Here is a 15,847-nt window from a genome sequence, read left to right on the forward strand (position 1 = left end):
ATAATACCACTTGCCCCGTTATTCGACCTATAGGACCTAAGGGCGGTTTTGCGCTATTGTACGTTATTTGTTTGTATGTGTATGGATTTTATGTGTACATTAACAATACAGAGAAACCATTCCATCCTTCGAGTCAATCAACGAAATCAGAGACACCTTTTATATTACCTTTTATTGCGCCAAGTAGGTAAATGATTTTGGTTTCATTATTATGGTATATATTTCCGACGTTGAGAGGGAAAGAAAAATGTGCCAACAATCATCAAGTGTATTGTGTTATGCCGTCGTTGGATTACGAAAAAAAAAATGTCTAATACAGTCAAACTGCACATAACGTCCTTGACAGTGTCTTGTGTTGTGCCCATTTAAAACGGTCACCGAGGACGGCTGGGTCCGGTAAACGACTTGATGACTGATCGTTTTCCAATTACCGTTTAAGCGTTGACCACATTGAAACACATACACGGTAGGCTTAGGTTTTATATACCCATAGATTGTATTATGTCTATAAATAAAAAAAGTAATTATCTTGAAGAACTGATCGTTTAATTGAAATGAAAAAAATACCGTTAAAGTAGCTGTCAGTATCCGTCAAGGAAATAAAAAAAACACGGCGGTAGGCGCTCTAACATAAATCATTCTGATCTGTTTGCTTTAATAGTATTTGAATGTATCCATATGATATTCGACTTACAAATTACTTCACTTTGTCCGATGTAATAGAATTGCGTTACTTTGTACTGCTCGGATCTTTGAAAACCTCAAATTAGCTCTTATTATACACGTGTTAATAACATTAATTAACATTAACAATCGTGAGCTCGAGTCATATAGTTCACCGGCAGACTGATTTGTTTGCGATGCTTTACTTGAAGTGGATCCGTGGACGGATAATTGGACGAGGTCCTATTGTAAGAACAATATAATAGAACGTTTATGAGTGTGATCCCCAATCAAATAGTACAATGTTTTGAGCTACTGGTTTCTAGATAGGATAGTACGCAAGAGATAAATTTGATCTCCGTTCGTATTTCAATATAACACTTCCCATAACGGCCTGACGAATTTGGTACACGATGGCTGTGAGAAAGCAGTGGTCTGTATTTACACAGTGCAGATAGTATGTCAGGTTCTAGGTTAATCACGGATTTAAATTACAAAAAACACACATTTGTGTAAGGCGGCTGGCGCATTGCACGAGGTGCTTCGCAAAAAGTCATAAAATTAATGTGACGACGCGGCTGCGACGGAGAGGGTTTCAATGGAAAGTAAATATTAAATCGCTTTTGAAGATGATTTTTACGGTTTGTTGACTTCCGCGCAGAAAACATGTGCATATGAATTTTATACTCCAACCATTGTCTTTAAAAACCGCAGTGACTCTCCTGAACAGCTGCCAGTGTTGTAAACGAAGCGATGACAAAACAATATATTTAATTTTGACCTGGTAGCTCCATACACCTTTTTTTTAATGCATTTCCCTCGTTTTCGTCGTACGATTACCGCCGAATCGGTCATATGTCAGACCGATTACCTCCTCCCCTTTTTGACATTTTATGTAGGCTCACGTGCAGAAATCCTATCGGTACGCATGTTACTTTTTCCTCTTCTTAAACAATCATTGTCAGGGACGTGACAGTTTGATTTTTTAGAAATGTTAAAAAATAAGTACCTGAATAACAGAATTTACCCCAGTCTAAACTTGCACGGTTCTTGCCGTAAAAGCTCACCGTACGAGACACGGTAACTACTCTATAACGAGGTCAAACAGACATATTTCTTTTAGACATAAAATCGATTTTTCTCCTCATTTTTTTTATTATGAACTGCTCTTTACACTTCGAAGTTTTCCTCGGCATCGCTTAGGTTATTGTTTTTATACTGTGGGTGGACGATGGTTTTATATTAAAAACGTTTGTCATTATGTATATTAAAATTTACAAGAGTTTTAGAATTTTATGCAATCAGAAAAAAACTCGCCAATTGTATTATCAGTTATCTCCCACATTGTATCCGTTGTGTTTGTTCACCCCAAACAAAGCCTTTCAAAAAGATTTTAACGCACGACGCCGAGTGTTGATAATGCTGTATTTTTAATCCTATTGGATCCTTTTTAAGTCTCAACACACTCTCGTTGACGCTAAAAGGGAGGCGAATGCTGGTTACCGTTTGTATATGGGCGGATCTCGCATAATTCATCATTACCGAGTCGGTGCATTGAATGCACTGTATTTTACCGTCGATTGTTGCGTTCTCTTTGTAGTTGTACTCCATTATGATTCGTCAAAATGACGAACAACTATTGAGTGTTTATAAACGCGAAAAAAATGTATACTTTTTTTTAACGAATGGTTGGCATTGAATTATCAGCCTTAGCTAAGTTTGGAACCAAATTTGCATGTGTTTTTTTAAATATCTTATTGTATCTCATATGAAAAATTATATAATATTTTAGTTTTGTAAAAAAATGAAAACAATTGGCCCAGTTTTGCGAGAAACTGATAAAATGAATAGTCCGTTAAAATTTAATGGAACAAACAAAGATGTTTAGGGAAACTACTTTTAAAATTTGAATGATTCGTTAAACGTTTAACGTTCCCATGCTGTCCGGCATACGAGTGTATTATTATTATAATTTTAATTTTGTAATTATATATTTTAGATTACACAATGCGTTCTTCAAACAAATTAAACTAAAAATTCACCAATTCTTTTATGTTCTGTAAAACCTTCAAACGATCAGACACTATGGGAAAAAAAAGAATATTTATAGACATATATAGTTTTTAATTGTGATCTCGAGCGACCTAGTATGTTTTTCCTCCTGGGATTTTCCTTTGAGAAGAACAATTTTGTTTTTTATTCTGACATGGCAACGAGATGATGTCCGGTATAATTTTTACATGATTAGACCTATAAAAATTATTAAACGACGCTTTGTTTGCTTTTTATTTTGTTTTTCCGTCATCCCTACTTGAAAAACGCGTAGGACGTTTACATATTGTGTTATTCTGTATTATTCGTCTAAAAGGTATTACCGCATACACTTGAGGAAATATTACGTCGATAATCATCAATTTAAAAAAAAAAAAACTAAACGCATATTTTACTACTTATGACGGTTTCCTGTCAGTTAAAATATATTATACTGTTTTAGAAAAAACTAATAACCGCAAGCTGTTATCGATTTCTTATATATTACGTTATGGCTTCTGTAATTCGGTCGATGACAAACACGCTATATATTTTTATGTTATGGTTATACCTATTGCTATCGCCTTGGAACTACGAATCGCCATATAATACCAAAGTGTAAGTATGACTCGAACAAATTTCTGCACACAGTTTCGAAATTCCATTTATTGGCATTTAATTGCTTAGGGCAGGGCCGGGCTTATTAAAAATCGAAATTCTATCCCGTTTGATGATTGGTAATTGATTGTTGTATTGTGTTTAGATCAGTTCTTATATTGAACTTGAATACTGTTTTCAATTTTCGTTTTTAATTTGTTTAATTTGAGTCGTTTAATAACGATGAGTGTGCTAGTCGTCATGACTCTTATATAATGCACGTTGCGGTCGTCCGAGTAAACCGCTAAAATAATCATAGAAAATTAGTTGTGAGTCAACAACTTTCAGCTTTTTCTATTTATAGTACATTTAGTTACTTATCATATTGTGTAGAAATTTAACGTGTTCTCAACAAAAAAACATTGGACTAACTGCAGTTTGTACAATTTTATCATTTATTAAACTTAATTTTCAACAAACTAATAGTAAATCCAACTTAATTATAATTTGATGAACCGTTTAAAGAATTTAAATACGATTGTTTGTTATTTTTTAAAATTTGCGTGGTATGATAAATATGTGTACATTGTCCAACTTTCTCCAAAAGTTAATGGCTCGTTAATGTCTAAGGCGTGGGGAATGTGGAACTCTTCTATGGACAGACACACTGAAAAGTGTATTGTTAAAGTCATCGCGCTGACCTTAAGCGGTTGGCGTACTTAGACTCCTAGGTTGGGGGTTATCAAGGTATAGGCTAACCCTTCGTTTGGAAACTACTGCGGCGGTATTACTGACCGTGCTGTGTATTATGTGTGAATATTTTATATATAACCTCAAAGAGGGCGTTTCGGTAGTTGTAAAAGATATAGGCAAACGATTTTCCTGGTTCAGGCCGTCCGCCTTTACGTTATCCTTCGTGCGTTTGATCAGCGAGTTGATACATATATTGTTTTTGATTTCATTACCTCGGGTCGACCCTCGGTGTCAGTACCGTGTGCTTTGCCGTCTATGCTGTACAATGCAGTTCCATGTAAGGCAAACCGGTGATCCCGCGGCCCACGGCCCGTTCGCCCACGGGTCGAGCAAACACCGCGCTCGGTCGACGGCTGCTACGTGCAAATTCCATTTGGGGGCGCGCACAAGAGGGGAAAGGAAAGCACAGCTGCCTCCTCCTTTTTCTCCTTCCCCCATTGACGCCCGTGGGAATCGCCTTGTGCATACACACACATACACTCTTTACCTATATACAGTGTGACATGTGTGTGTGACCAGTGGTCGGTTTGCTGTCCCGTTTACATCGTTACAGGCTCGCGCTCCCGTGGTGTCCAAAAAAAAAAATAACTCTGTCGCGTCAAACTCTATAGTTTGGTGTTGTTGTTTTCTGATAACGAAAACTGTACTCGAATATAGTGTTATACGTACCTATATAGACAGCAATATAGCAGCAGTAGTAGTAGTAGTAGTAGCAACTGCAGCAGTGCAGTATCGGTCCAGTATCACGTGTGCGTATGTGTATTGACTAGTGTACGTGTGGTGGTCGTCCAGAATCGTTGTAAACCCGTTTAATTATAATTAAAAGGATCAAGTGAGTCCGAACCGGCCGCAGCGGACAGAGAAGTCCATGTCGTACTACAAGGACCGTTTGGGGTTCGACCCACACGAGCCCAGCACCAACGGGGACGCGTTGAAGTCGAAACGCGGTTACGAGGAGAACCTGTGCAAATTCAAAGGTTTGTTGTTCCCTGTTATTATGACATTTTAATGACCGGGAAATATACTTATATAAATAACGACACGTGATGCCGTGTATGAAAAACTCATTGACTGCCGGCAAATCAACCGGTGGCAGACAGTGTAAACTTGTTTGTCAAAAAATATTATAAGAAATACTTTGGAATAACCAGTGTGACCAGAAATTAAGAGCTAGTCGTTTTAATTTAGATTAAAACATATTTTCCTCTGTGGACACATAAATTAATTAAAACTTGTAATCTTGGTTTTCATTGAGCTTTGAAAATTATTTAATTATTACAAACCTTAGCTGTCGCGAGTGAGTTAGATATAAACTATACGTTTTGAATTAACCGTAATATTTTAACAAAGTTTAAGCGAGTCGTGTGTAATTTCTTTTGGCTTTCTAACTGCCTTCTATTTTTAAACATCATTTAAAAAAAAAAGCTTTTGTTTTTATTTTATGACTGCTCAAAAAAACTACCGAGTCCTGAACCTTGAAACTGTCCATACCGCACACGTTCCTGACATCGTGTTTACTCAGGCTACCAGTAGCTGTTGCCCAAACGAATTCGAATTTTTATGTTTTCATTGTTATTTTTGTTCAGAGTTCTGGTTATCAATAAGCTTTTCCAAACCCGGAAGCCACACTAGGGCTAGGCTCGTGCTCATGCTAGTTGTTTTCAGTTTGTCACTAGTTATGCACACAGCTCGGGGTGTCGTCTATATTTAACCGGCACAAGGTGCAGTATATGACCTAACGAAGTGCGAGTTATACGGTATGTGTTAGAAAAATCGCATTAAACGAACATGGCGACAATACAAATATATAGGCTCCCAGTGTTAACAACGTTGTTTCCATAGTGATAACAATATGGTGTAGAAAAATTCCTCTTTAGCCCTTCGAAGGGTTACTAATTTACACGATTCGTTTGGCGGTAAAAACATTATTGGAATGGACGTAAAATGCATGCAAAAACGTCGGCGGCAATGTCATTGGTCGTTACATCACCGCGCCAATACAATTAATGAGATACATTTCAATGTACATAGTCGAACGATGACTGACGACCGGCTAACCGCTATATCTTGTCTCATACTGTGTCGTATGGTAATGACTGAAATTACGTTAATAATAGAAGAATTGTTCGGTCACATCCGTCGGTTATCGCATAAAACATACATCTGATATAATAATCGTTTATACCCTAGAGGGACGTTGTGCCTACTTTGTTGTGTTAATATATTACATGTATATTTTATTTATCGTATCCATAGTTATTTTTTTATGTAATCCGGATTTTGTTGGCGATGACAAAGAACCGGTGACCGGTGTGTGTGTGTGTGTCTGTGGTTACTTGGAGAGTAGGCGAATACATTAAATAGTGGTATTAATAAAAGTGGTGGGTAGGGTCAGCGGATTTTTTTTGTCGTCGTCGTCGACTAATGTACCGCCAAAAATGGTGTCGGTTAAAATAACTATAAAAGCGATATCCACTTGTTTTAGGGGACCGGCCATCGTTCGCCGGATAGACTAATTATTATTATCGCGTTGTAAATAGTCCGGTATTAAACACGAATAATGGGAATGCTACAGAGCTGTGTTATATTACTTATTGTTATTATTATATTTGTACTTGTCGATCATGATTGTTCGTTTCCATTGTTATCCAATTACATCGATACGCGTTACTTATCGACGACTTGTTGGCTCGACCGATCCCCGTTTGAAGAGTTAATTTCGTTTTCCCTCGAGTACACACGCATATAGTTCGCGTCCAGTGCAAAGAATGAAGTAATACTTACCACAATGGCGTTGTCACTTGTCTAATCCTTTTGTTTCCCACATTTCCTTTGCGTCAGAATAACTCTGATTTATAAATCGTATTAATAAACATACACTGTCTATAATATTATGCAAACGACGACTAGCACATTATATGCCGCATTGATAATTACACATATTTAATCGTCTCTATTCAACGGTTATCTTGAGATTTTATTCATTTTAATTGTGAATGCGGTTTAAACAGTTATCGAGAACCGACGTGGTTTCGCGTTTTTGCAGCATATTTGATGCGGAGCCAACTAACAGAACGGTTCTCCAGACATTTTTCCAAAACGGTGTATCGGCTACAATTTTAGAGAGGTCACATTACGATTTACCACTGTGTTTAATGTAATATAGTCTGTGTCTCAAATTCGCCGTATCTGTGACCCAGCTCATTTAGCCTCCTTAAAAGACCTACTCCGACGACTTATGGTCAATCTACTTTTAGCTTAAACGACAATAATTTAATTTATATAATTTTGTGAGTTAAAAATTTAAGTCAGCGTGCCTAAAAAATAATACACGCTAAGTTGGTACGTCAGATCACTGTGGTAATCGTGTATTAGACGGAGGGTTATAATTTAACATCTGCCCCATTAACTAATGAGCTGATCTTGGTAATATATTTTGCCCGTCAGAACGAGTATGGCGTAGGAAGGGTGTTGTGCATACGGCGCACCCTTTGTTATAATTTTATAAAATACTTGTAAGGAAAAGAATGATTTATATGTTTTGTACTCTATAATTGGAGCTTATATGAAATACTTAATAGTTCTTTATTCCAACGGTGAAATTAATATGACAAACCCTAGTAAAGTTTTTGGTTTCTGCCATATTGTCTCTCTCTTTGGTCAATTATATGCCAAGATTAGAAAGCACAAAATTCGTTGAAAACTCAATACCAACATTATGTTAAACATAGATGTCACGCGTTTTACGTACTTTCAATTTCCAATGCGTTGACCTTGCAACGTATATCTAAATGTTGAATGAGATTTTAGTTAACCCCGTGTTTGGTTACAGAAAAAATAATGTATTATTTTCCATTAAACTAATTTTATGATGCTAACAATCGCAATATCCATAAAGTCCGCTATTATTTATACACAAATCTTAATTTTTTATATTTGGTTAACACAGGTTGGCCCTTGAGGACTTACTCATTGTAATATTTTCTGATTCAATGGTATTAAGTTATTATCATAGGACATCCTGTACACTGTTGTCCTGTTTGTCTTATTCAATAATAAATCTAGTTTGCTCTATTTACGGGTTGTCCATGATGTCAATCCTTAACAGATGTTTTTTTTTATAAAACTTATCATACAGTAGTTCAAATGAAGTATCAGTCTTTAGATTCTAGTGAGCACACTAAATGATTTTCAGGTCCAACTTTTGTTTACATTGCAATCCTTAGATTCGGTGTTGTGATCGTTAGAAACTGACTAACCAGTTTCTTGTTCTTTTCTGTATCGCTCGAAACAATGTATTTTTGTTACTAACAGTTATAAAAGTATTTCACTCGAAGTCGACGATTTTATGATTGGATATATTTTAAAACATTCAAGTGGTATAACATAATATGAATATTTCGCATTTTTTTTTTATCAAAATGGCGGTTTTGTATAGCCTACACTTATATTATATGATTGTTTTCTGCCGACTTCATTGTGTTATTGTTTCAACAACAGTAATAAGTGCCCACGTATTTAATTTTGGCGTATGGCAATCTCTCGATAACGAAGTCATTTTTATTTTGTTTTATTTTGATTTATCGCATATTAGATTTATGCTTGATAATGTATATTTTCTGCAGTCGTCCCGCCATGAACTCTACGCAACAATTATAATAATAATTGTATTTATAATTCTCGTAGACCTTACGGTTATTGTTTTTTTTTTGTCGCTCATAAATATTGCCGAGGAAAACAATAATTCATAAATGTATACACGGTAGTATATTATTACGGTACCGCTTACAGTTGGTGCGACTTAGAAATTAAATCGAAGAACGTACAATAATCAATGTAAACGCTAGAGAGCCGCTCCTCCTTTTCTAGTGAAAAACTATTACAATATGTTTCCCATTGTGCGGTTGACTTCTTATAGTTTGTAACCTAATAGAACCAAGGGCGGTCGCGTTTTATTAGATATTCTTAATTATTATTATTGCTAAATGTAAATGTTGATTGTAATAACCTAATGCGTATGTCCGGACAATTGATGTTGTTATTTATTTTTGAAATCTGCCATGAGCATACCCTGCCGTAGGTCCATTACATTAATTCTACTTTTTAAAAAAAACCTGCAAAACAGTTTAACGTAGGTATAAATATATTTAATTAATTAAGTTTTATGATTATAATATAATTATATAATATATAATATTCGGTTTCCAGATATAGGCTTTTTCGCAATAAGAATAAGAAGAATCTATAAGAAGATATCTTATTTTTCGTCTATTCTGGTAAACAAATATATTACTATATATTCCGAGCGCTGCGTTACGTTTTTTAAACATTTTTATCAAATGAGGCTAATTAACGTTACGGCTAATTGTCGTAACGAATTTTTCGCTGCCTAAAAGACAAATGATATGTTTCTCAAATGAACCTTCCTTGCGTTGCATCCGCTTAACCAACACTAAACCTTTGTTTCTATAATATGAACTTATTAAAATATTATAATGTTAATTCGGGTACATTGATGTTACACATGCGTATTTACATAAAATGTTTTATAACATTAATTTAAGGGCATTTTTTTGTTTACTTAATCTTTTATTGTTTGTTACAAATGGGAAAATTGTGTTTTTATTGGATAATAACGTGTTATACATAATCGTTATTAAGGGACTATAATTTACTATTCGCTATTGCAGTATACATAATATATTTTATCCTATCGTTTTACGCAAGTATATTTTATATATTACTATTGAGATATGTCTGCTAATAAATATATCATTGTATTACACGTCTTATTCATGATATGCACACATAGTCGTTAAGATATCTAATTAAGGAATACGTATTTTACAGGTAACAGTGTTATTATTATTTATGGTTCGAGAATAAAAATTAATTATAATACATCTGTCTAAATGAAATAGTCGACTATTAGGAGGAAGTGTGTTATCGGATAGTGTCTGTTGTCATTGTATTGGATATCGAATGTGTACAAAAAGTGTGATTTATCATTCTATTGTCAACGGCCGTGTAATACTGGTCGGTCCGTTGGAGATATCCCTCCGTGTGCATTAATCTATAGGCGTGTCGGCGGTACATATATATAATAATATTATCCGCATGGTAAATCATGTTATGTAACGGTATCGGTTACTATACGGAGAGCTTACACCTCTTTTTTTATTTTTTTGCCTATATATATATATATATATATATATATATATATATATTCTAATATACTTAAAACAATCGAATACTGCACACATCGTTTCATGATCGGCTTGCGTGTGTGGCGCCAAACAAGGGAAACTCTATACCTCGGCGAGAGATGAAAGAAATGGTGAGCGCTGATCAAAGTACTGTGTATAATATCGTAGTCGACCGTACTAGGATTCGTTCTGATATCTTTTGTGGATAAAAAAAAATAAAGAATACTGTTATGTATTGGCCTATCGATTGTACGCTTATAGATTGTGTGCACATCTTTGTATTGTAACAATACGTTTGACTTGTGTGAATAAAAAACGATTCAAAATCAATAGAATGTAGCAAACGTTTTTTTTAATCGGCTGAAGTAGGAATTGACCCGTTCGAACGTAAAATGTATACGTATAAAGTTGTATTATAGTTTACAGTGTAAAATTATTAAAATAAAATCACTTTACTATATATTATATAAATTGCGTTTAATAACAATTGTTTTAAAACCAACTTTTACTACATTATAGTACCACATAATAAGCTAAACGATGTGTTATGGTATAGTTATTAACGCAAGTTAATATTAATATGTTCAACTTAAATTCCCTCCAAAAAAATGTTTAAAATCTAACAGTTAGTCGCATTAACTAATCAGCTAGAGTAATAATCATAGTTGGATATAATGTTTGGGATGCTGCATTCATTCATTAGCTTCCAATCAATCATTTTTTGAGAGCTATTAAATAGTTAAGACGAATTAGTCTACCTATAGCTTTACCCCTACATACCCACCTATAGTTATCGACTATCGTCAATGTCATATTTTGTAAGTAATTACAGTTTATTTAGGAAATCACTTGTCTTAAATAACGTCATTCATTTTTTTATTAAAATATTATGTACATTATGGCACTCATCATTGCAAAATAAGGAACTAACTTTACTATTATTAACTATGTTTTATCTTTCGATCTAGACTTACACCAGCACGGTATACTGTATACATAATTTTTATTGAGATTTAAAAAAAAAATACTAAGATAATTGGGGACGAGGAAAAGCATTTTGAAAAGAGATACCGCTAAATGGTTGAGATAATTGATGATAGGAAAGAAGAGCGCTCTTTTTGGGTAAAGAGCCATACATAATTTACAACAAGTAAATATTGCACCAAGGTATAACCACTGGACGCTTAGTAATAAATTATAGTTATATAGTTAGTATTAAATATAATTTATGGGAATATTTCTCGGTCAAAAATGAATTGTTTAAAATAAAAATAATTGAAACGATTGTTTGAATTTTTATCAAATATTTTTCCGTATTTTTTTTCAAAATTTGATTTTCCGTTGTCATTATAATTATTGTTGTTGTTGCGCCGCCCGGAACGTTTCCGGCCTTGTTTATATTTTGAACCGGTATGATGAATTCGTATAATATATACTTACAGACTTTTTTTTTGTTTGAGAATTGTAACCGATACATTAGCGGTTAATGTCGCGTGCGGTCAGTGGCGATTGTGCGCAGGCGTGTGTGCACCATTAAAAAAGCGTTTTGGCAGTGATCGGTTTTTAAAAGACCGAATCTATATTATGGAAAACAACGTTTAGAATGGTCGTTAATCAAGGTAAATCGACGGTAAACAACGTTAAGTACAGGCTGCCATCACGCACGTTCGCTATTATACAACTATTGCGAGCTTGCGAATTACACGAAAAACGATAGCGAGTACGGTGCTGCTATGTGATAGCCGGTTGATAACAAAAAATATCCATCTCGTTCTTCTGCGACCTTAAGCATTTTTTAAATACGCCTACGTCCGATCTCGTCAGAACATACCTCTGTGCTTCGCCTCATTTATCCTTGGAATGGAGCCGCCACCGCAATGCAAACCGTTCGTGGCGCCGCTTAATTACCGTACGTACTCCTTTTATATTCAGCACACTCCTCCCCTATTCTCTTCTCACCACGAGTCGAACATGTTATTTTTTTAGCCACAGGGCTCGAATTCTGAGCAGTCGTTTAATAAACTCTAGTTCCACCGGTAGGTCGTAGTTAAGTCGTTTGGTAATTTAAATGAATAATTATACAGAGTCACGATATTTGGCCGAATCGCAGCTTAATTAATATAATATACATGCTCCGAAGAATCGCGTTTCTTTGGTTTTTTGTCTCTAAATAATATGTTCACAGGAGTAGTCTTAAGGTTTATGTGCCCAATACCCGTTTGTATTTATTTAATATATATTGTGAGCAATTACATGTGCTATTATTTATGATGGGTTTAATTATTGTGTTCGCTATACAAGAATGGTAAGACTGCAACTATCTACGATAAAATTAAATTGGCGAAAAAAAGTAAATTAAAAAAGAATAGTGGGCGGGTGACATTAGTTACAGGACTTTTGGTAACTAACCTAATATAACAAAAATACGTTTTAAAATGTTTACCCTGGTTACTAATGGTGGTTTACTCTCTGATTTTGTTTTCAGCTTTAAAATTTTAATTTTAATACAATTCATTTGTTCTATGTTTTTTTGTAGGTTTAAACCTAGTAGTTATTATAATGAAGACTAAAATATCAACGCCACGCTTAATGACTTGTATAATTCTTCTTCTTCTTCCCAGCTTTTACAGTCCATTTAGGACCTTCGCTGCCTCAACCAATTTTTTCCACTTATCTAACAATTCTTGTTTCTTCTGAGATTGCCGTGAGATCTATCTTCACCCTGTCCGCCCGCCTTTGTCTCGGTTGACTCCTTGGTCTTTTTCCGTTCATTCTTCCAGTAAACATATTTTTTGCTACACCTCCAGACCTCCAAATATGACCCGCCCATTCTCATTTTTTACTTTTTAGATACGAACTGATAATGGGTTTATGAAACATTTGATAAATTTCTTGGTTAGTTCTCCTTCTATATTCTCCATTAAAGGGCCATAAATTCGGCGTAGTACTTTTCTTTCAAAGATGTTCTTCTTCTCCTCATCTCCCTTAGTCACCGACCAGGTTTCACACCCATACGTCAATACCGGTCGTAGAAAGCTAGAGTGTAGATATTTCTTTGACCTTCTGGACAGTAGTTTCGATGTAAACAATTTTACAAGTGCATAATACCCCTTGTTCACTGATGCAATTCTCAATTTAATTTCGTTGTGCATATTGTTTTAAATTAATAATAATGATATTCGTGTGATAATCATATTTTGTATTTGTTTTGCTAGAATATAGTTACGATTTTTTATAGAAATATATGCGCAATTTAAATTTTACAGTATCATTGACTATGATTAAAAGGGAATAAGAGTGTGCTTGTTACAGCAGTTCTTTTGTATTCGTTAAAAAAACACTATTCTCGTTGAAGCCAATAAACGTTTTATCTATGATGAAAAATTTCGTTATCGTGCCCGGCACATCCGGCGTGGTCTTTTAAGGCCTGACCGTTAAAAGTTGCCATTTCCATATAGACTTCGGAATTTACATTTTTACTATGTAGAAATCCAGTTAGGATTCATTATGCACTCCTCCGCAGCGTCTCCCACAATGAAAACATATTATTTTGGTTCCGGCGACAATCAATCTGATTTTGACGTTTATGCTCAGATTATATTTATGTATACATGTGCATAAATATTATTATGATTATTATGTTAATGTGTTGCAACTCGAAATACATCTATACGGTTTTATACATTTTTTTACATTTTTATTAACTTATGGGCAAAGTATTATCGATGGTGCTAATATTGTGCAACTACAAAGATAAATAGTAAATTGTGCAATTATATAATTAGTGTAACATAATATAATCTTATAAGATTTCTCTAGCATTATATGCATAAAACTCTAAATACGATCGACACAATTTTTATTATGTAATGGTCGAATTTAGCCTCCACATAAACCATAGAAATACACACACTTAACGACACATTCGCTACCGGTATCGGGTAATTATTTTTAATCGAACCCCACGCATACCGCAATAGTTAATCATTATTATCTTAATACGTTTTTCTTCCCAATAGTAGCCCCTAATAATTATTGCAGTCAATAGACCGATTCGAATGTTAATTTAAATATAATAATTAGTCAATGGTTAAGTGCACACGTCGTGTTTTAAATGCAAATTGTATATTACAAAAATGTGTTATTCCTAAATTAGATTTACTAAATAGATAAATACTAAATTATTGTTATAATAATTATTATTTTTACTTATTCATAATAAGTAATGACAATTAACAGTAATTCTGTAAGAATCCTAAGTGTTATTTTTTAGTAAAAATAAATTTCTTAACCAAGACGTGTATTTTTCGAAGTAATGCAATTGTCTTAAGAAAATTACATTTAACATGCAGGTAAAATTTTTTTTTTATGTTAGGTAGTTTTCTGCGTTTTATTAATTATTCCTGCTCATTACCAATAACTAGTAGAATAATTTAGTTCAACTTTTATTTGTTGGAATTCTTTTAAACTCATTAAAAATTGTCTACTATTGACGTTAAACACAAAATCATGTTTAACTGATGTTGTGTCGTCTTTGTCTGGCACGGACTACCGAACCGAATCCATCGTATGCTTTAACGCGCATCCTCTCGGCCAAACCTGATGAACTATAGTACCTATTTACCGCATTTGACTTCTTTTCACTATTATTATTGTTATTATTTTTAATCTGTCATTCTTATGAATACGAACGACGATGCATACCAGATAGATAAATAACATTATATATATATATATATATATATATATATATATATATATATATATATATTATATATATTATTATTAAACAGCAAAAGCCTTAGGTAAATGTGTGTCCAGGGGTTGGATACTAGGGTAAGCGCTACAACACGTCATTGGCCCTCACATGTGGGTATATCTAAAAACGTGTCTCTGATAATAGTTAGATTATATTCGATAATGCATAAATCGAATGATCCAATATTTAATAACAATCATTTTGTTTGGCATTATAGAAATAATAATAACACCATGTAATTCTCAGCGAAATTTTTCCTTATAAATTTAGACAAGTCAGGTTTCATTCTTTACATTTTAGATATTCCTTGGTTTTTGTGATTCACCCGTAAGGGAACCTTACGACCACGAACCTACTAGTAGTGCTAGGCTCTAATTGCGGGCCGAACAGGTTATTTTTACATTTCAGTAAAAATGTTGACTGTGGTTTAGTATTAAATATAAAATTAAAAACCGTTCTATTTATTTTTAAGTTTTTCTATTTATTTGCTAGTCTAAATAAAATTGTTCATTTCCAAGTACTTTCTTATTTTTATCCTTTGAAGTTAACAATTTGTTATGTTAAATACTAATACACGTTTTAGTAATTTAGTTTATTTTACGATTTTTATGTCTAGGGCCTAACTCGCATTATTATTTTTTTAATGTAACTCTGTTTGAAAATTAGTTAAGTACCAAACACAAAACATCTAAAATAAAATCATAAGAACGGCTTTAATGCTATATATCTTTATAGTAAAAATGACCTCTCCGACCACGACATTAATAATTTAAATAATCTGTGTATTGTAGTTTTTTATTGCTATATTATAAACGTCTGGTGCTACATTTTGTTAGTG

At 33.9% G+C, this 15,847-nt stretch overlaps 1 protein-coding gene across 17 annotated transcripts in view; it reads left to right on the top strand.

Moving 5' to 3' along the window:
• LOC126843571 (microtubule-actin cross-linking factor 1) overlaps nt 1–15,847 on the top strand; it is an 80,911-nt gene that overhangs the window by 12,532 nt on the left and 52,532 nt on the right. For 12 of the 17 annotated variants that reach the window (XM_050581179.1, XM_050581250.1, XM_050581238.1 and 9 more), the window contains exon 2: nt 4,871–5,021. The exons of the other annotated variants lie outside the window; for them this stretch is intronic. In XM_050581179.1, the coding sequence (XP_050437136.1) occupies nt 4,913–5,021 (109 nt within the window). In that variant the 5' untranslated portion in view covers nt 4,871–4,912. The remainder of the gene's footprint in view (nt 1–4,870; nt 5,022–15,847) is intronic. 17 annotated transcript variants of the gene reach the window in all.

The sequence above is a fragment of the Adelges cooleyi genome, unplaced genomic scaffold, assembly GCF_023614345.1.
Source record: "Adelges cooleyi isolate 19-005CV unplaced genomic scaffold, UGA_ACOO_1.1 ACOO_flye_CR_arks_rails_tigmint_CR_PRNA_108, whole genome shotgun sequence".
Classification (NCBI taxonomy): domain Eukaryota; kingdom Metazoa; phylum Arthropoda; class Insecta; order Hemiptera; family Adelgidae; genus Adelges; species Adelges cooleyi.